Below are 21,987 nucleotides of genomic sequence, written 5' to 3'. Positions count from 1 at the left end.
CTGGGGTCACCCAATGCAATCCAAAAACCCCTAGTGACGCCACTGACTACAGTTCATATCTTGGAAATGTGACCAATGTGACTTTTTTAGATCACAGCCACCAGAATCCTCAATTGTCTTGGTGTCCCCATGTGAAAGAGACACATAGGAGATTATCAAACGGTGGGGGGGGGGGGGGTGGTAGGGGAAGGCACACTCCCGGCAAAGTAGCATTTCAAAGAAGCAGTTTTCAGATGGTGTTGTGCTTATTCAAGACTTAACTGATGAAAAAACAGCAATGCTCCAGCAAGTCCCATGAATGGGGAAGTCCCATGAATAGTTTGTTGCTGGAGCATTGCTGATTTTTCATCAGTTAAATCCTGAATAAGCGTGATGTGTCTGAAAATCTTTAGCATGATCACCTGGAGTATGTCTTCTACTTCTGGCTTTTTCCCCCATCTCATAATCTCCATTGACTCTGATCAGAGTTGCTTCACTTCCTGAAGTGAAAGGTCTAAAAGCAACAAAGCTTCCCAGCAGAGCTTATGGGGAGGGAAATCCCTTTTTTGGAATACATGTCCCAGAGCCCCTTATCCATTATGGCCAATAGCTATTCTACTGGCGGTTTCTGGGAGTTGTAAAAGTAGCTTTGCCAATTGTGTAAGCTTCTCCAGCTAGCTGTCACGATACCTTGATGGTCTTCTCCAAGGGGACATTGCAGAACCGGATCATGCACAGCCTACTCTCCTTCTCCAGATGGCACTGGTAGTTATTGTTTGTGATTCGTGTTGAGATGCCCATCCCACATGTCTTGGAGCAGGGACTCCATTTGGTGGTTTGCACCAAGCAATTGTCTTGAAGACTGTTCATCTTGAGATTGGGCCTGGGCTTGGACTTCAGCTTGGGTTTGTGCACTGGATTGTTCCTGTGGAATGAAACTGGCAAAGGGGCTTCTGTGAGCAAAGGCAAAAGGAATCATGGCATTTACCACGTTGTTTCTCTTTGCCAGATCATTTTCATTTAACAAATAGCTCAAGTGGCTTCAAGATCACAAAAGAAGGATTTAAAAGCAAAAAGGAGAGCTTTAACCCCACATCCATGTATTCCAGTAGTACATACCCTGAGAGCTATGGCTCTTTCAGAAAGGTGTCTTTGCAAGCTCTACCTGGAGATGAAAGGAATTAAATGTAGACCCATCTGCACAAAAAAGTGTTTGCTCTGTTGCTGAGCTATAGCTCTTCCCTGTGCAATCCTGCCTTCTATACTCATCTTTCCTGTAGCGTATAAAATCCCTGTCAATAAGTACCCTATTCAGGTTTTCTTGTAATTGCTGTGTGCCTTCAGGTCATTTTCAAATTATTGCAACCCCATCACAGGGTTTTCTTGGCAAGATTTATTCAGAAGAAGTTTGTCTTTGCTTTCATCTGAGGCCGAGAGAGTATGACTTTGCCCAAGGTCACTCAGTGAGTGGTGATTTGAACCCTGGTCTCCAGAGACAGAGTTCAACATTCAAACTACTACACAACACTGCCTCTTGAGTATTCTATTTGGGATTAAATAAGCTTGTGAAGAGAAGAGTGCATTAACTGCATTCCCTCTGTCCTCATTTTGCTGGTATGAAAAGTCATACATCTGAAGCAGAAAGCCTCCTGTATGCATGTGAACCTGAACCCTGATTTTCTCTCAATTTCAAACGCATCATTTATTGTTTGAGCAAAGCCACTACAGAGTGGGTGTGACTATCATACCCTTCTCCCATTTTTGAAGTGTGTGCCTTCAAGTTGTTCTAACTTATGGCCACTCTAAGGTGGTCCTATCATGCAGGTTTCTTGGCAAGATTTAGTCAGAGGAGGTTTGCCATTGCCGTCCCCTGAGGTTGAGAGAGAGTGATTTGCCCAAGGTCACCCAGTGGGTTTACATGGCTCAGTGGGAAATTGAACTCTGATGTCCAGAGTTGTACTCCAGCACTCAGACCACTACGCCACACTCTCTCCTTGTCCCATTTACTTTGGCTCAAAGAAGTAAAGGATGAATGTCCCTTAGGATATTAGACACCTACCACTTATCCACTGCTAACAGAGAAGGGGAACGTTAAAGAACGCACATCAGCATCCTTTATTCCTCCTGCCCCATCACGTCATATGTCAGAGATCACTGTTTGGCATCAGTTAGCTGCATTAGTGTCTCACCTGCTGTATCCTTTCCATGGTGGTTCTTCCGACTGCCCCTTTCACAGACCCACTCTTCACAGCATTTGTTCTTCACTTTCACCCGATGAGGGAAAGGGCAGTCGGCTGAAGGGAGCTGCACTCCATCTGTGCAAAGGGGGATGCAGCCGATGACCCCATCCATGCAGATGCACTGCAGCTTACAGTTGGGCTGGAAGCTCTCGCCATTGCGGTAGATCTTCCCCAAAAGGTCACACGTTGCCCCTTCATGAGCTGAGAGGGAGAAAGTTCATGAAAGCAAGAATTCTATTGCTGCTCGTGCATCTATATACTTGTTGTTGTTGTTGTGTGCCTTCAAATCATTTCCAATTTATGTCGACCCTAAGACCTGGGCAAACCTGGATTTGAGTAACTTGCCCAAGGGCACCCAGTGGGTTTCCATGGCAGAGCCAGGATTTGAACCTTCATCTCCAATGTCCTAGTCCAACACTCAGACACTCCGGTATTTGCCACTGGAGATGGCTGCCTCACTCTGCCTTAAGGTACATTTGGACATATCAATAATTGATGCTAGAATTATATGAAGGCAGCGGGCGGGGTGGGGGGAGGACAGTTTCATTTTCTATTTGTTCTGAAAGGTCCAACCATTTCATTTTCCATTTGTCTGAATCTTATCCATTCCTTCACATATACAGCTACCCAGAAGGGTAACTGGAAAATTCAGTCAGTCATCTGCCATCTGGAGTGTTTGATGTCCCATCCATGCTAGCTGTTTCTGCAACAACCAGGGATTGGATTGGATAACCTTTAGGGTGCCTTCCAGCTTTACAGTTCCATTACTCTATGAGGCCTGCCAAATCACGATAACACTATAATAGGTGTTATAGTGAATTTAAAAAGAAGCACAGACTCACAACCTGTGATTTATACTAAATAAATGTTTCCCTTCTCTTCGTTTCACTGTGCAATGATTTTTCTGTGAACTGTGCATAGTGTTCTGACCTGTTCCTTCAGTGAGAGTCAATGATCTATGCAAACCAACCATAAACAAATGTACATATTTTCATGGAATTTTCATTCATTCAAATTCTGATTTGTTTCTTCTGATGAAAAGATTGAATGGACATGTTTGATTTACTTTTTCATTGCACTCACTTAATTACAGCATTGCCCTATGTATTTTTCACTTCTGATGCTCTTTAAAAGAGGTTCTCCTGTGACTCTTAGGAACTATCTTTTGGATTTATACGCCAATGATAAGTCTGTTTCCCTTTTTCATTGAAGTAAACTGCTTTCGGAGATAGTACTGTAATTAGCTGAAAAGCAAGAACACCAGAGCTTGGCAAAGTCACCTTTTGGGCGACAATTCCCAGAAATGTCCCAGTGGTCACGCTGGTATGGGGAATCAGAGTAATGTTTCCAAAAAATACTGTAGTGTTTCTAATCTCTAAAAAACACATCTGTGAAAGACACTGTTGCTTTATAGCACCGCAGTGATAATGGTGACTCCCCATGTCACTGGAGCAGTGAATCAAATTTTGGGAATATGGCTCCGAATTAAAATTCAGCCTACAAACTGGAACAGATTCTTTGTCCCACTGATATGGAAACTACCAGCCACAAAGGGGCCAGGACCAGATGAACTGCATCCAAGGGTACTAAAAGAACTGGCAAATGTAATATTGGAGCCATTGGCAATCATATTTGAAAACTCCTGGAAAACAGGAGAAGTCCCAGCAGACTGGAGGAGGGCAAACGTTGTCCACATCTTCAAAAAGGGGGGAAAAGAGGATCCCAACAATTATCGTCCAGTTAGTCTGACATCAATACCAGGAAAGATTCTGGAGCAGATCATTAAAAAGAGGGTCTGTGAACATCTAGAAGGCAATGCCATAATCACAAAAAGTCAACATGGGTTTCAGAGAAACAAGTCATGCCAGACAAATCTGATCTCTTTCTTTGATAAAATTACCAGCTTGGTAGATGAAGGGAATGCTGTGGATATAGTATATCTTGATTTCAGTAAGGCCTTTGACAAGGTTTCCCATGGCATTCTTGCAAATAAGCTTGTAAAATTGGGCTAGACAAAGTAACTGTTAAATGGATCTGTAATTAGTTGACTGACCGAACCCCAAGGATGCTCAACAATGGCTCTTTTTCAGCCTGGAGAGAAGTGACCAGTGGGGTCCCACAGGGCCCTGTCCTGGGCCCAGTGTTATTCAACATCTTTATCAATGACCTGGATGACAGAATTGGGAGCATACTTATCAAATTTGCAGATGACACCAAATTAGGGGGAATAGCTAATACTCCAGAGGACAGGATCAACATTCAAAATGATCTGAATAGACTAGAAAGCTGGGCCAAAGCTAACAAAATGAAATTCAACACAGAGAAATGTAAGGTACAGCACTTAGGGCAGAAAAATGAAATGCACAGATATAGGATGGGGGGGGGGGGGACACCTGGCTGAATGAAACTACATGTGAAAGGGATCTGGGAGTCCAAATAGACCACAAGTTGAACATGAGTCAACAGTGCGATGCGGCAGCTAAAAAGGCCAATGCAATTTTAGGCTGCATCAATAAAAGTATAATGTCTAGATCAAGAGAAGTAATAGTGCCACTGTATTCTGCTCTGGTCAGGCCCCACCTGGAATATTGTGTCCAGTTCTGGGCACCACAATTCAAAAATGACATTGAGAAACTGGAGCGTGTCCAGAGGAGGGCGACTAAAATGGTGAAAGGTCTGGAAACCATGTCCTATGAGGAATGACTCAGGGAGCTGGAGAAGAGAAGGTTAAGAGGTGATATGATAGCCCTGTTTAAATATTTGAAAGGATGTCATATTGAGGAGGGAGCAAGTTTGTTTTCTGCTGCTCCAGAGAACAGGACCCGGAACAATGAATGCAAGCTACAGGAAAAGAGATTCCACCTCAACATTAGGAAGAACTTCCTGACAGTAAGGGCTGTTCGACAGTGGAACACACTCCTTCCTCGGAGTGTAGTGGATTCTCCTTCCTTGGAGGTCTTTAAGCAAAGGCTAGATGGCCATCTGCTGGGGATGCTTTGGTTTGGATTTCCTGCATGGCAGGGGGTTGGACTGGATGGCCCTTGCGGTCTCTTCCAACTCTATGATTGTATGATTCTATGAAGGAGTGGAAATGTAAGGACATTAAACCATCTATTACAGGCTATATTCCCACTGGGCAAAAAAGCAGCTTATATTGCTGCAATTCTCACTCAGATTTTTTTCCGAGTCGTATTCGAATCTGCTTCCTCGTTCCCACTAGGAAAGGGAGCAAACGGCCTCGGGGTTTTTTGACCCATGTTCTCATTCCCATTGCAATTTTCTCAGTTGTAATTTGAAGCGGATTTTGTGCTCCCCGTTCGAATTGCCCTTCCAGAACCTCTTTTTTAAAAAGAGCTGTCAATCAAGTGCCTAAGCGCTTAACGTCACACCCAATCAATCGCTTAGGTGCTTTTACCTAAGGAACTTGGAGGGATGGAGACTCCCTCTGGTAAAGGGAAAAGGGAGCCTCCATCCCCCCAAGTCCCTTTGCCTCCCTGGCTCTCCTGTGTCTTCCCAGACTCCCTTTGGGAAGAGGAAAAGGGACCCTCCACCACCACCCCCTTTGCCTCCCCCATTGGCTGTTTGGGGGGCAATAAGAGCAGGCATGTTAAAAAAAGAAAACATAATAGTTAAAAATAGTGTTCAATGGGTCTCCTTACACGTCGATCTATGCATGTGGAGCAGGGGGCGGTTGCATGGGGGAGTAATGTGTTTACCGTATTTGGAGCTCAATGTAGCGCGATCGCCTTACCCTACTTCCCACTCCACCGGGGGAAAGGCTATGCGAATGGGAGAAAATGGCGCTAGTAGTGCAGGAAAGAGAACAAGCGGGTGAAACGCCCAGGCCAGCACCTTGAGCACTGCTCCTCCCATCCCCAAACTCCCAAATCAGACACCTGCAAAACTGCAACGAGAAAACTGCAAAGTTTTCTTTTTGCAGGAGAACCACTGGTACAGCTTTCCTGACAGATGGAAGTACAGTTTCTGCTTACAAGGGAGAACCCACTATCCTCCTAGGAAATTTGTACCACCATCAGTTTGGCATCACCTTCTAGCTAACTGGCACCACCCCACTTGGAAATTGGTATCATCAAGAGGTTTTTCTTAACCTTCAACCAAAATCTATGCTCCTGTAATTTAAACCCTGGCATTGTTGGGCAACAGATAACAAATCCTCACCCTCTTCTTTTGCAGAGACACTATGAAAGCAGCTCACCTAAGCAGATGCCATTGTCTTTATGGATTTTGGAGAAGTCACAGTAGAGATCCTTATGGTGGTCACAGGGTTTCTGCAGGGAACAAAGTTCGCCAAGCTGCCTGGCACACACTTTGCAGCACCCACATCCGTCCAGCAGAAGACTGGTGCCAGCAGGACACTGGAGTGCCTGTGATGGGCACTGGCATGGATACAAACAGGTCTGTGATGCCACCTAGAGGAGACACAACAAACAATGCAGCTGGATGGTAAATGTAGGGCTAAATACCCCTAAAGGTACCAGATCCTGTCTGATCTTGAAAGCAAAGCAAAGCACCCACCATCCATTTCAAGACACACACACACATCGGCCACAATTGATTTTGAGGGCTTTCCTTCACTCTCACTGCCTACCTTGCCTGTGTTTTGAATTTCTCACTCTCTCTCTTTCAATACCACCTTCCTCCCATATTCACAACTTGTCAATTGCAACTAACAAGCCCTTCAAAATAGCCCAAGGAGAGGAAGAGGGAGTGTGTGTGTATGTGTGTGACTATCATATTCTCTGGTTTAAATCAGCACATTGGAAATGCAAAATCTCTGGCTAGCTAAACATGACAAGGAAAAAAAATTCTCTGACAATGCAAGCCATAGAACTTTATGGCACAGGACCACTCTCAGAACGGAACGGAACAAGTGAGAGATGCGTGGGGGACGCATTTTACAGCACCCACAAGTCCCTCACTCGTTCCGTTCCATTCCCCATCCGTTCCCCATCCGTTCCCCATCCGTTCCAGAGGAGATGGATTGGGAGCAGAAGAGAGGGGAATGGAACAAGTGAGGGACTTGTGTGTGCGGTAAAATGCATCCCCCACTCGTTCCGTTCCCTACCAGGCTCCTTTTGGACCGTTCTCCATCCATGCTGGAGCCCTGTGCGATAAAGTTCATAGATGTTGGCAAAACGTCAGGAATAAACTCTTCTAGAACAAGGTCACATAGCCCCAAAAACCCACAAAAAACTATGGATGCCGGCCAGGAAAGCCTTTGACTTCACATTAAAAAGATAGACTGCTTATAGCATAATATGCACATTTTCATTTGAGCAAATATGCAAATAGAGCCCATTGCACCAGGATTGCAGTCTTAAGATAGTTTATTGGATGTTAAACTAGTTTAATTGCATGAAACTTGTTCATCACCATTGGTCTTGCCTTCTGTGTTGAAACCTGAGAACTGTCCTTAGCACAGTTTTCACTGCACAAGAACACACCCATCTTAGATCTCTTACAGTCCATTTGATGGTAATACATTGAGGCATTATTCATCACATACTTTTTTTTTACTTTTCAATGGATAAGATGGGGCTCTTTTCAGGGGGTATACCTTTTCTTAAATAAATTTGTTTTAAAAAGAGTGAACCTGAACAGCAGAAAATGGAGAGCAATGTGATAAATCAATGCCCAATGTATAACTATCTACAGTGGTTCTCAGACTTTTTATTCTTGTGACCTCCCCTTTATGTCTACATGGAAACATGTAGTATAAGAATAAAAATACAGTCACCCCTCCATTTTTATGGGGCATACATTTCCGTGGTGCGGAGCTGACATGCACAGCTTGCAAAGCAAATGCCTTTTTTTAAACTGGAGAAAGAAAATTATAGCAATAAAATAGCACCATTGCAACACAAAAACTATCTCAAAGCTGCAATTAAAACCATTTAAAGTCTAGCAGCTGTGAAAGACATGGGAGTGGTCTTCATATGGTGACCAAAATATAAGAACATAGCTGTTAGATGAACCTCCTCAAGGAAAGAATTCTGTAAGAGGAGAACGGACAACCACTCCTTAGTTGCTAGCCACATCATCTCAAAAGAGGCAGGGAAACCCAAAGGGTTCACACATAACTTTAGTACATGTGTAGATTGTTAATGCAGACGTCCCTAGCTCAGCACCTTCGAGAAGATTTCAACTATAGTCCAACTATCTCCAGGTGGCTGGGGTTCAGGTTTGAGGAAGATTGGCTGCTATGGGCTCATGTCGTTCAGATACTGAGATCCTAAGCCACACAGGGGTCTGTATGTGTGCGTGCATGCGTATAATATACTTTTAGTGGACAACAAACTAATAAAACAAACATACCAAATAAGTCATACAAATCAACAATAATAAATTAAAAAACAAATCACAAACAATATAATACAATGATATTTCGGATTTTGCATCTTAGTTGTGGCATTTTGTTACTTCCCCTTTAGTCTTGTCAATATTTCTCCGTAACATTTTGTTCTTCCAAAATTTTTCCCATTTTCTCTTGTTGTTTTTCTGTTTATAAGACTTTCACTTTAGCTCTCACCCTTTCTCTCTTATTTTTCTTCTCTTTGTTTTTTCTTCATTCTAATCTTTTTTAACTTGTCCATTTTTCTCTCCAAAATGTCAAGACTGGTTTCCATTCTTTCTTTATTCTCTCCGTAGATTTATCTTTAATCCAATATAAGATCCATCTCCATCATATCAGATAACTTAATAAATCCTCCCCCAATCTGTGGTTGCTTTTGAGATTTCCATTTTTGTGCTTATACTACTCTTGCGGCTCTAATCATGTAGAGGATTGTTCTCCAAAGTCCTTTCTTCCAGGTTTTTTTTAATGCTATCTGTCATATTCAATAAAAAGAGTTCTGCTTGTAATGGAAGATCTTTACCAATTATTTTTTTTTATCAAATTATTAAATTTCATTAATTTTTCTCCACCAAGCAGAACTATTTTTTATTGAATATGACCGTTAGCATTAAAAGATCCCACATTCTTGGCACATTTCGAGCATTTGTTTTTCCTTGCTTTATGGATTTTACCCAGTTTTTCCAGGATCATGTGCCATCTGTTTAACATTTTAAAATAATTTTATTTCAGATTTTGACAATATATAAATTTATGTTTTTTTCTCATGATTTCTCCCATTTTTCTGATTCAACATTGTGTCCTATATTCCATGCCCATTTTATCATTGCTTCCCCTAATCAATTCTTCTTCCAGTTCTTGTTGTATTAAGATCTTACCGAATTTCTCTGTCTTATGTTGCCCCCCCCCCCCCCGGCCCATATTACTTTATCTCCTTTCCCTCTGTTTCAAAGCCTTAAAATTTTTTGGTCCATTTTATATCTCTCATTCAGTTGTTTATATGGGAACCAATTGCAGGTTACATCTGTCGCTTCTAATTTGTCTCTTGATTTCAGCCTAAACTTATCTTTGTGATCTTTAGTTAGTAAGTCTTTATATCTCAACCACTCTTTTTTGGTGTGTGTGTGGGGGGGGTGTCTTTCCATTTTCCAAAAAAAGGCGTCTTCTGGTGAAATCCTGCAGGATCCTTCTGTAAATTTTTGGTTTTTGTTTTGTCCAGATTCTAAACCAGTGGCATCACTTGGAGGACGAGGACCACACCAGGTGCCACCCTAAAATGGATTGACGCCATTTCTCCTCAAACACCAATCTTTTGGCAGAAATGGGCTGTGGTATTCATCTGTCTCCCTTTAAAATGCTTTAAGAGATTATGGGAGTGGGGTGACACTCAGTGAGAAGAGAAAGGAGAGGCCCCAGAATATTTTAAAATTAAAATTTCAAATGTAAAAATAAAAAATATTTTTTTTGATTTTTTTAAAAAAAATAATTCTTTTAAAATTTTCTTTAAAGACATCACATTTTAACCAAATCTTCCCTATGTGAAGATTTGCTAGTTGTAAATACATTTCAGTTGTGTGGATAATATTGTAATTTGAAGCTATAAATTTTCATTTTGCTAGTTGTTTATGTCACAGCTATTGGCATTACATTCAGTGGTATATGGGAATTACAATTTACGAGTAACATTTGTGCAAAAAAGCATTGCTAAGATTCTGTATGGTGTGAAATGGGAGGAAATCAATGGAGATGTAACACCATGAGTGGCCGCAATGGGTGGCACCAACCCTAGCGATGCCACTGCTCTAAGCACACAGGGTTCTAAGGATAAACACTGACCCTTTGAACTGCAACCAGAAGTGGACCAGAAGTAGTCTCTTTAAACACATTCACTTAAACCTCTTCCCAACTCAATTTAAAAAGCAATTGAACACATTTCAGCAAATCTTTTATTCAGAACTAACAATGTACACATGTGAAATAAAACAATCAGGTATGGTAAGCCTTGCTTAAGTGGGAACAAAACCTCAAACATTTGGGGGCTTCTTCCAAATTGCATCCCGGGATGCCTTTTTCTTTCATCTGCCACCACTTTTCTTATGATTTCCATTTTGGTGGCCATTGTTCTAGAATTATTCATTTGTGGAAGAATGAAAAGAGTAAAAGGTCCAAAAAATACTGCAGGAATAATCCAGTTTGAGACTACTTTAACTGCCTTGGCTCAGTGCTAGGGAATACTGAGAATTGTAGCTTATTATGGCACCAGAACTCTGACAAATGTCTGACAAAACTACAGTTCCCAGAATTCCCTAGCATTGAGCCAGGTCAGTTAAAACGGTCTCCAACTGGATTATTTCTGCAGTGTGTTTTGGACTAAAGTCCTGTATGTGATGGTCCAAAAACCTTTATTTCTTAAATAAAAGGCCAAAATACATTGGGTCTTTTATGAAATAAAAGATTTTGGACCGTCATACAACCTCTGTGAATATGTGATTTCCAGTCTTTTGTTCTGCTCAGATCTATGTGTTTGCATGTATTGGGGCTAGCTGCTGAGGCAGGTTTATCCATCATCCCCTTTTCTTTCTGTTTTGCTGTTCAAACATGCTTTATAAGGGGAAATGAAGGCAGCTGCTGTTTACCTTGACTGTTGTAGGCAAGCACAAATGGCTGCAGTGGAATGCACTAGAGTAAAATGCTGTTCTTTCCTAACTCAAGTGTTATTGCATTGTTTATGCAGACACAATAGCGCAATCTTACACCAACATTCTGTGTTACTCCAGCCCTCCTTCACCAACCACCCAATATCAATATTGCTAAACAAAACCTTCCAGCTACATAGAGGATGAAGAGTAAAAGAGGGGTTGGGCAGGCATAAAAATACTTTGCAGAAAGGAGCTTTACTTCCAGGGGCTTTGTTAAGTGAGGTATGCCTGTATTTGCCAAATGGCCCATCCTAGTAAGTGTATGCAAAAAGTATTCTTAATAAGAAGGGCTGTCATTTAATGCTCTACACATATGATAAGTGATGCCTGTCTGCTCAGCCTACAAGTAAAAACAAGACTTTTTAAAAATGTCAACACTTCAGGCTGAACCTGAGTACCTGGGAAATTACTCACTGAATGTTCTTTCTGCTTCACATAACCTTCTCTACTACCACTAAAACGTTCTGGGTGAGAAGCCAGCTTCCTTCTTGCAGCTGTTCTGGCTGTAAAAAGTCTTGAACTGGATCAGTGAACCATGCAGATCTCACCGCAGGGAAACAGCTAACACACATGCAGTGTCAACAACACCGCTGGGTCGTTTTATGATTCTTGCTATCATATTCAAGAGGATTAGCTGAGTAGCTGTTACGAAGGCCAATACTTGGACAAGACTTCAGGAATCTCAGATCCACTGTAAATATTAAGCCTAACACTTGGGGGAAAATGCCTATTCTCCCCCACCTCCATTTCCTTCACGTCTTCTATAGTTTTTCCCATGTCTAATTTCAGAATATAATTTTCTTGGGACAGGAGCCTGTTCTTTTTTATTTCATACATCACTCTATATATTGATGGTATGGTGTAAGTAACAATAGTACTGGTAATGCTGGTGGAGGGATTTTTTTTGGACTATAGTTTATTGACATGGAAAGGGGGCTAAAAAAATTGGCCTACTTTCTGGGACCCAGAAATCCAAAATTTGTCTTTGGAATAAATTGGACAACTTGGGAATTTTTTTTTTAAAAGTAAGAACTTGCTGTTATACAGTGGGCCCTTCCCTTACGATAATAATAATAATAATAATAATAATAATAATTTTATTTGTATCTTCCTGCCTCTCCCGATTGGATCGAGGCGGGATCACAGCAGAGTTTAAAAAATGCAATTAAAACACTACAATATTATTACAACACAAGTTAAAACCATAGTTAAAAACATAAAATCAACAATGATGGGGTCAGATGCTCTCGTTCCATACAGAACAGTCTGTAATTCATAGAAGGTCTGGTGGGTATTCACGCCAAAAAAGCTCTGTCTTAACCGAGGGATGTAGCAAGGCGGATCTCCTCTGGGAGTTCATTCCATAGTCTGGGGGCAGCTATACTAAATGCTTTTGGGGAAGTAGAAACATATTTAGATGCTGGTATCTCTAACAATTTCTTCCCATTTGTTCTAAGAGTGTGGGGCGGATTGTATAGGGAGATGCGTTCCCGTAAGTAACTAGGGCCCAAGCCATGTAGGGCTTCAAAGGTAATAACCAACACCTTGTATTGTGCCCGGAAGTTAACTGGAAGCCAGTGTAGGTCTTTCAGAATAGGTGTTATGTGGTCAAATCTCGAGGATCCAGTGACCAACCTGGCTGCCTCATTTTGCACTAATTGGAGCTTCCGAACTTGATACAAGGGTAGCCCCATGTAGAGCGCATTGCAGAAATCAAGACGAGAGATTACCAGAGCATGTACTACAGCTTCAAGGTTCTTTCGGTTGAGGTAATGTCACAGTTGGCATATCAACCGAAGTTGATACCAAGCACTTCTGGCCGTCACATCTACTTGAAATGACAAACGGAGACGGATCCAGAAGTACTCCCAGACTGTGAATTTCATCCTTCAGGGGAAGTATGACCCCATCTAGGAACGGTTGACAAATTTCCTTCCCCGGGCCTAAGGATCCTATGGCAAGTACCTCCATTTTCTCTGGATTCAGCTTGAGTTTGTTTTTCCTCATCCAGCCCATTACCGACTCAAGGCAGGGATTCAGAGCAGAGATGTTATCCTTAGTCACTGTAACAGTCAGGGACATAGAGAAGCATATTTGGGTGTCATCAGCGTACTGATAAGCCCACGTCTCCAGTCTCTCCCAGTGGTTTTATGTAAATGTTAAACAGCATGAGGGACAGAATGGCACCTTGGGGGACGCCGGATGTTAGCTCTTTTCAAGAAGAGCAACTGTCCCCCCCCCCCCCCACGTAAGGGGAAAATGCATATGCTCGAGCTCCATTAAAAACTATGGGGCTTGTGCATGTGGAAAGGCGTGGCGCATGTGCCAGAGGTGCGCATGCCATTGTTTCCTCCTGGCCACTGCTTCAGCATAAACTGAAAGCCATGTATGCACAGGCACACTGTACTTCCTTCACTACCTTATAGATCCTTATTACATCAGAAAAGAAAGTGGAAATGGAGCCCAAGAGAAGTGCCTTTCTCTGTGTCTTACTGCATGACATCGTAGTGCTTCAGTTCTTTTTCCGTAGAAGATGGTTGTGAAAGTGTAAATGGTGGTAAATCTTTTGTCTATCTGTAAAAATCCATTTGACAAAAGACACATTGAAGTGCTACAATGTATGTGATAAGGCATGGAGAAAGCCACTACTCTCTGGTTCTGTTTCTATTCTTTTTTCTTGTATGATGAGGCTCATAGTTAGTTAATATAATATTTCCAGTGTCTAAATATTGGAGGGGGTCTTTTTTTCTCAAAAGGTAAAGGTAGTCCCTTGACATGAATGTCTAGTCATAACTGACTGTAGGGGGCGATGTTCATCCCCGTTTCTAAGCCGAAGAGCCAGAGTTGTCCAAGGACTGCTCTGGTGGTCATGTGGCCATCATGACTGCACCGAACACTATTCCCGTCCCACTTAAGTGGCATTTGCATACTTTTTGAATTGTTAGGCTGGCAGAAGCTGGGACTAGTGATGGTAGCTCATCCCATTATGCAACTCATAGAATCATAGAATCGTAGAGTTGGAAGAGACCACTAGGGCCATCCAGTCCAACCCCCTGCCATGCAGGAAATCCAGATCAAAGCATCCCTGACAGATGGCCATCCAGCCTCTGTTTAAAGACCTCCAAGGAAGGAGACTCTATCACCTTCCGAGGAAGTGCATTCCACTGCCGAACAGCCCTTACTGTCAGGAAGTTCCTCCTAATGTTCAGGTGGAATCTCTTTTTCTGCAGCTTGCATCCATTGTTCCGGGTCCTGTTCTCTGGAGCAGCAGAAAACAAGCTTGCTCCCTCCTCAATATGACATCCTTTCAAATATTTAAACAGGGCTATCATATCACCTCTTAACCTTCTTTTCTCCAGGCTAAACATCCCCAGCTCCCTAAGTCGTTCCTCATAGGGCATGGTCTCCAGACCCTTCACCATTTTTGTCGCCCTCCTTTGGACACGCTCCAGTTTCTCAATGTCCTTTCTGAATTGTGGCGCCCAGAACTGGACACAATATTCTAGGTGGGGCCTGACCAAAGCAGAATACAGTGGCACTATTACTTCTCTTGATCTAGACACTATACTTCTATTGATGCAGCCTAAAATAGTATTGGCCTTTTTAGCTGCCGCATCACACTGTTCACTCATGTTCAACTTGTGGTCTACTTGGACTCCTAGATCCCTTTCACACGTAGTTTCATTCAGCCAGGTGTCACCCATCCTATATCTGTGCATTTTATTTTTCCGCCCTAAGTGCAATACCTTACATTTCTCTGTGTTGAATTTCATTTTGTTAGCTTTGGCCCAGTTTTCTAGTCTATTCAGGTCATTTTGAATCTTGATCCTGTCCTCTGGGGTATTAGCTATTCCCCCTAATTTGGTGTCATCTGCAAATGACCTGCAACTCACCTACTATTAGATTAATTTTTTAATTATTTTAAAAACAACTGAATGATAAATGCCACTGGCCTGTGCTAGAGAACATTCTCTCTTCTGGACCATCTTATTCTCATGTCCACACTCACATCAAAGTGCAAGATAACAGCACAAGGCAACATGGAATTGTCCTTCTATCATTTCATGAAGTCATCCCCCATCACAATGAAAATGGCTAAATGTTAACATTACATTACAAAAAAGGGTGAAATGAGGTACAATTTTAAGGCAACTTGTTATGCCTTAGTAAGTTAATCATGCTTTAATTAAACCTGTATTCCATGAAACCAGACTGTTTGTGCCTTTACTCAGCATTGTCAACTCTTCCTAGCAGTAGTTCTCTAGGGAAGCTTGACAACAATGAGTTGCCAGTTCTTTTTATAGCAAGATTGTAATAAAGTTACATTTCAAATGCAATGCGATGACTGGGAAAGTAGCTCCTTTACTGGAGTAACAAGCAACATTTTTCTGTTACTACTCAAAGCTGTTTTTCAAGTGTATTATGGGGCATTTTAGAGGCATATTGAATAGGATTTTTTAAAGGTCTTATTCTTTTATCAAGCCTAAGGGTTTCTTTTAAGTAACATAAAGAGTGGAGCAGCATGAGCTTTTTTTAATCCTATTTTTTTATCCTATTATTTCTTAGATTGAACGCCATAGGCAGGTTTACTCTTATCTATTTATTGTTTGTATGTACAGCACTGTGCAAATCTACAGCGCTATATAAATAAAGAATAATAACAATAATGCAGTGAAGAAGAACAATATTTTTTTCTTTTTCAGCACTATAGCAAGTAACAGGAATTAATTTGCTCAAGCAAAAAAAGGGCCAGGGGGAAAGGGCCCGAGCAGCCCCTTTCTTTCCCAGCAGCAGCTCCCTGGGCTGTCCTGGGGCATGAAGCCCCAAGGACACCCCTTTCCAGGCGGGGGGGAAGTGGTGTTTTGTCACTTCTCTGAGGCCTGGAAAAGTGGCGGATTGGGGCCTCCGGTGCTGCCGCTGTGGCTGCTCAGGCCCTGATCCAGCGGGGATTGTGGCACCTGCAGTCCACCCCAAAGGGGCAATCTGTATCCCGCCATTGTCAGACTTTTTAAGTACTGGGATGGGAAATTGCCAGGGAATACCAGGTGCTGCAGGCTATATTTAAAGGGAAGAAAATGAGAAACCACCACTGAGTATTCCTTGCCTAAGAAAACCGTATGAAATTTGTTGAGTTGCCATATGTCAGCAAGTGACTTGGGGCACATGCACACAGAGATACACATCACTGTCTATATGATTTCTGTTGTCTAGGGAAAGGGCATCTTTTCTCTCTGTTCCATTTCTACCTTTTAAACAGTTCTAGCAGCAAGATGTGCAGTGCTATGCCTGTGAAAGCAAAGCTGGCACTACTGTGTTCACTGGAGATGCTGGGGCTTGAAGCTGGGACCTTGAACCAACAAATCATCACCAGTACCACTGGTGTATGCTCCCTCCTGTGCCTATAAACCATCACTTCCAGGCTGAATTGCTGCACCGAACTAATACATACCTCAGAACATAAGGAGAGTCACATTGTATCAAACCAAAAAACTTAGACCAGTACTCTGGCCAAAAATCAATTGTTAATCACAACTAGATACATTAAAGCAATGATTCCCAAATTTTGGCCATCCATCTGTTTTGAACTTCAACTCCCAGAAGCTCCAGCCAGCTTGGCAAACAATCAGGGATTCTGGGAGATGAAACGCAAAACATCTGGAGGACCAAAGTTTGGGAAACATTGCATTAAAGCAATGGGATTTACATACGCATTAATTTATCATTTAGCAATTAATTCAGTGAGTTTCTTCCATGTGAGATGAGCAGTTGGAATGAAGGACATTAATGCAACAGTTCCCTCCGGTTAATATTCCCCAACAAGTCCTAGATGGAGACATATTGCTTCTAGTATAAATATTGACATTATGAATAGTAGTGTTCATCAGTTTGTCTAATCTACTTTTAAAGCCATCTACGTTGGCAGCTATCATATCATATTTAAACAACTTTATCATAGTTCCGGGGGCCATGATATGATGATGATGCTTACTCACCTATTTTCAAAATGGCAAACGTGTTCTTCCAAGGGAGGTTTTTCCCAGCCTCTTGAATATTTTGTTTGCCCATTTCTGTATCTTTTTAGCTGCATGGTATCCTTTTTCAGGTGCAGCAACCACAACCATACACATTATTTGGCACGGGGCAAATCCCATTCATTTCTTCATCCATTCATTCCAGTACATCCATTAACTCCCATTAGATTTTATATATATATATATATATATATATATATATATATATATATATATTCATTCATAAATACATACCCAGCCAGGCCTCAAGGCAAAAAGGAAGAGGGTGAGGGTAGTGAGAGCCCCAAAGTCATCAAACATTCTGAGTCCCTTGTTTTATGCATTCCTCTCTTCTCTCTGTCTTTTGGAGGGTTCTGCGCTCCAACTCATCTTTAAATAGCCTCCCCCAAAAGGGCTGTGCCTGCAAATGAGTGACACCCTGCAAAACAGCCCAATGTGAGTGTAACAGAAATGCACTGAATTCCAGAGAATTTTCCTCCTCCCTTTTTTCCCTCTTCTTCAGAATTCCTGTGAGCCTGGCAATAAAATCTGGGATACAGACATGACATTCCACATTGGGGATGAATCGACATCTCTGGCTAAGCCCCTTAAAATACTTACTTTCCTTCTTTAATCCCTGAAGCCTGTAGGCTGGATTGATTCTGCAGACTCCCACCATGCCTCTTTCTCTTCCTTCTCCTCCCCCTACTAGATTAATCTTTTTTGGCTTTAAGAGCTGGACTTGTTAAATAAACTGAAGGTACACTGAATAAATTTCTTTCCCTCTAAGAAGGAATAAAGAAACTTCAGCTGTCTTGAAAGCAGTACCACACTCAGCCCTCCATATTTGCAGCTTTGATATTTGTGGGTTTGATTACTCACAGATTTAATTAATATGTTATCTCTATGGTCAACTAAAAGTTGCACTGAAAGACCTAGGAATTCCTAGAGAGAATACTCTACTAGGCATTTGTAGCTTCTCCATTGCAGTTCTGTGTGGACATTGACCCCAATTGCACCGGAGGACCTAGATATTCCTAGAGAGGTGTCCTCTCAGGTAAATACATGGTGTTTTTGTTATTTGTGGTTTTTCCATATTCACGGAGATCTTGTGCCCCTAACCCTAATAAATATGGAGGGACGAGTGTACTTGCAAATGTATATCAGCCTATGCCAGGGGCATGGAAGATACAAAATGCCAACATTTCTACAGTATGTGGTCACCAGTTCTGAATCAATACAGAACCAAATTGTTAAGTGATGAAAAAGCCACCTGACCTGCAAAATTATTCCAAGGTTGCCAACATAATTTCTAAAGTGTGGAGGCGAGGGAGGTCATACTTAGAAACAATCTTCAGTCACATCCCAACTCCAGAATTTGTCTGGAAAATGTATGTTTAAAGAAAGTTACCCACATACCTCCTCAGTCTGGAGTCCTTAAAGGTTCAGCTATTTCATTTTTCTTTGACTTAAAGCAACCTTGTTCCACCTGTAGTCCACCTTATAAATTGGATGGATAGGAGATGTAATCCTAACCAACCAAAGGATACTAGGTTGGAGGAGGCTGATTTAAAGCATGGCTGCATCAGGATTTGCTGTTTTGGGGGGCAGGCAAGGATCAGATGTGCTGAACTAGCATATGAAATTGGTACAAGATTAAATGTGTAAGGCTAGTGTATATTGTATAGGTTGTTAAGTGTATATATAGATGGGGAAGAGAGAGGACCACTGGTCCATTTAGTGTAATATCAGTATCAGTACTTCACTAGAAGCATATTCATGACATTCCCTGGTTATCTGCTATTTAAATACTAGCCAAGTCTGTCCAGGTGGCCCTATACCCACTTTCCCTCCAGAGATTCCATGCAGAACATGTAAATATCTCTCCCCACTTGTCATGCGCAAGTGCACACACTCACTGTCTCTTTGCTTGACTTACCTCACATAGGTATTCTGAGGATAAAGGTAAGTCAAGCAAAGAGACAGTGGCTGACCCAAATTCATCTCATAGACTTTATGACTGAATGGGCATTTAGCTGAAAAGCAAGGTAATGTTCCTGCTTTTTTTGCTGCTGCTACAGCTGTTAATATTATCATGTTCACTTAATCACAGGCCAAAAGCCGTACAAAAAAAATCACTTACTCCCAATGATGCTAAGTCAGCTGCACTGTTGCATGGAGGGACCCTTCTTCTCTCTACCGCTTAACTATAGCCATGACACTTGCAGCATTAAAGCAACATTTACATTTTTTCTGTCACAAAGATTGTTTTACATCTTTTATTTATTTATTTATTTATTTATTGAGATTTTAGTGTATTATTGCATTTCCTTGTGTTGTTGTTGCTATATGCTTTCTAGTCAACTTCATCTCATGGTGACTCCCATGAATTCTGAGACACTTCCAAGCGCCCCTGTCCTGAATTGCTCTGCTCAGGTCTTGAAGGGTCAGGGTTGTGGTTTCCTTGAGTCTATCCATCTGGTATGCCTTCTTCCTCTCTTGCTGCTACCCTCCACCTTTTCTAGATTATTGTCTTTTCTAATGAATCATACCTTCTCACGATGGGACCAAAGAACGACTACTTCAATTTAGACATCTTGGCTTTCAGGGAGAGCTCAGAATTTTTCTGTTTTATGGACTTTATCACACCGGGAAAATCAGGGGTTAAAACAATGAAAATTGTGTGAAAATCATGCAATCGCGATTCACATTTTCACACACATTGCAATTAAAGTGCCATTATCCCAGAAATAAACAGGCAATAAACTTCAACAAGTAATTCATGGGGAAATCCCGTGAATTATTTGTTGCTATTTATTGCCTGTTTATTCCTGGGATAATGGCACTTTAATTGCAATGTGTGTGAAAATGTTAATTACAATTGCACAATTTTCATGTGATTTCCACTTTTTAAACCCTCAGTTTACGTCGTGTGATAAAGTCCTATGATGCGTTTGTTTGTTTGTTTGTTTGTTTGTTTTGGCCATTCACAGTATCCTCAATGCTCCTTTCCAGCTATGGTAAATCTGTCTCAATTTCCTCATCATCTTGCTTGAATTTATGAAAATCCTCTGTGGTCATAATTTTTGTTTTTTTAAAACGTTCACATCAAAAATGTCTTACACTTTCCTCTTTGACTCTCTTCAGTGGTTGTTCCAGGTCTTTGCTGTTTTCTGCTAATAGTATGGCATCATCAGTATATCTTAGGCGCGTTACAGAGCGGTTCCTGGACGCAACAAAAAGAAGCCGCAAAAAGCAGGGTTTTTTGCACCCCGGAAGTGGCGCTGCAAGTGGCCAATGGGGCACTCGCAACATCACTTCTGTCATGGGACGTGCGGACGCTATGCGTCTGCGATGTCAAGATGGCAGCGCCCGTGTAGAACGGGCGCCACCATTTTGTACGTCCCCAGGATGTACTAGGGTTAGGGGTGTGCGTAAACGACGCCCTTTCCTAACCCTAGTATGTCCTGGGGACGTACTTTACGCCCATGCGGAACGGGCCCATGAATCATTGATAGTCCTTCCTCCCATTTTCACTCCTGATTCCTCTGAGTCTAAGCCAGCTCTATGTATGATGCTTTCTGCATACATGTTGAACAGATAAAGTGATTGAATACACCCCTTTTCTAACTGGAAACCATTCTGTTTCTTTATATTCTGTTTTAAAGGTAGCCTCTTTTCCTGAGTAACAGTGAATCAAGACAATCAAATGTAGTGATATATTTATTTCTTTAAGAGCAGTCCATAGGGTTTGGGGGGGGGGGTTGTTTTTGATTTTTGGTGATCTATGCTGTCAAAGGCTTTGTTTATAAAGCACATACTGATTTTCTTCTGGAATTCCTTTGTGTGTTTTATTATCCAACATACGTTTACAGTGTGATCTCTTCCCTGAACCCAATCTCTACTTCTGGAATTTCTCATTACATACTGTAAATGATAGGAGTCTTTGCTGTAGAATTTTGAGTGTGGCTTTGCTTGCATGGGAGATTAATGCAATGCTCCTGTAGTTATTACAATCTTTTGTGTCTCCTTTTGCGGGGATGGTAATGTATATCTATTATTTCCAGCCTGTGGGACATTATTTTGTTTTCCATATTTGTTGACAGATTTTAGTTAGAATTATAGTTTATTCTCTTGCTATAGATTGTAGCTGTTTTATTGGTATGTCATCTGTTCCTGGTGATTTATTCGTTTCAATTTGAGTGCAGTTTTCACTTCACTTTCCAAAATTTGGGATTTATCTTCATACTATTCTTTTTCCATTGTATCATTAAACCTTTCTTCTCTTTTATACAGCTATTCTGTGTGTTGCTTCTGTTATCTTTTTATTTCATCTTGGTTGTGTATTATGTTCCTTTTCTGATCATAGAACATCCCACCCTTGGTTTGAATTTCCCTTTCATTTCACAGATCTTGTGGAAGATGTCTCTTGTTCTTCCTTCTTTGTTGTTGGCTTTTATTTCTCTACACTGATTGTTATAGTAATTCACTTTATCCTTGTGCACTAATTGTTAAACATTGCATTCTTAGTTCTGGTTCTGGTTGTCTCCCTTTTCTTTTGCTTCTCATCTTTCCTTTACTGTTCAAAGCATTCTGAGGCAGAGAACATGGGCATGAAAGAGGGGCCCAAATATGTTTCAGCTGGAAGCGGGTGAGACCCCACTGACCGCACAGTCCACTCCCAA

At 41.6% G+C, this 21,987-nt stretch overlaps 1 protein-coding gene across 1 annotated transcript in view; it reads right to left on the bottom strand.

Moving 5' to 3' along the window:
* The window catches only part of LOC149305183 (CCN family member 2-like), a 37,794-nt gene that overhangs the window by 2,394 nt on the left and 13,413 nt on the right, over positions 1–21,987 (bottom strand). The window contains exons 2-4 of the mRNA XM_089479185.1: positions 6,436–6,649; positions 2,169–2,420; positions 670–917 (exon numbers count right to left, since the gene is read on the bottom strand). Of these exons, the coding sequence (XP_089335311.1) occupies positions 670–917; positions 2,169–2,420; positions 6,436–6,649 (714 nt within the window). The remainder of the gene's footprint in view (positions 1–669; positions 918–2,168; positions 2,421–6,435; positions 6,650–21,987) is intronic.

The sequence above is a fragment of the Sceloporus occidentalis genome, unplaced genomic scaffold, assembly GCF_023333645.1.
Source record: "Sceloporus occidentalis isolate IW3139 unplaced genomic scaffold, rSceOcc1.0.p SCAF_13, whole genome shotgun sequence".
NCBI lineage: Eukaryota > Metazoa > Chordata > Lepidosauria > Squamata > Phrynosomatidae > Sceloporus > Sceloporus occidentalis.
Note: the sequence above shows the minus strand (reverse complement) of the source record. Positions and strands in the feature narration are given on the sequence as shown.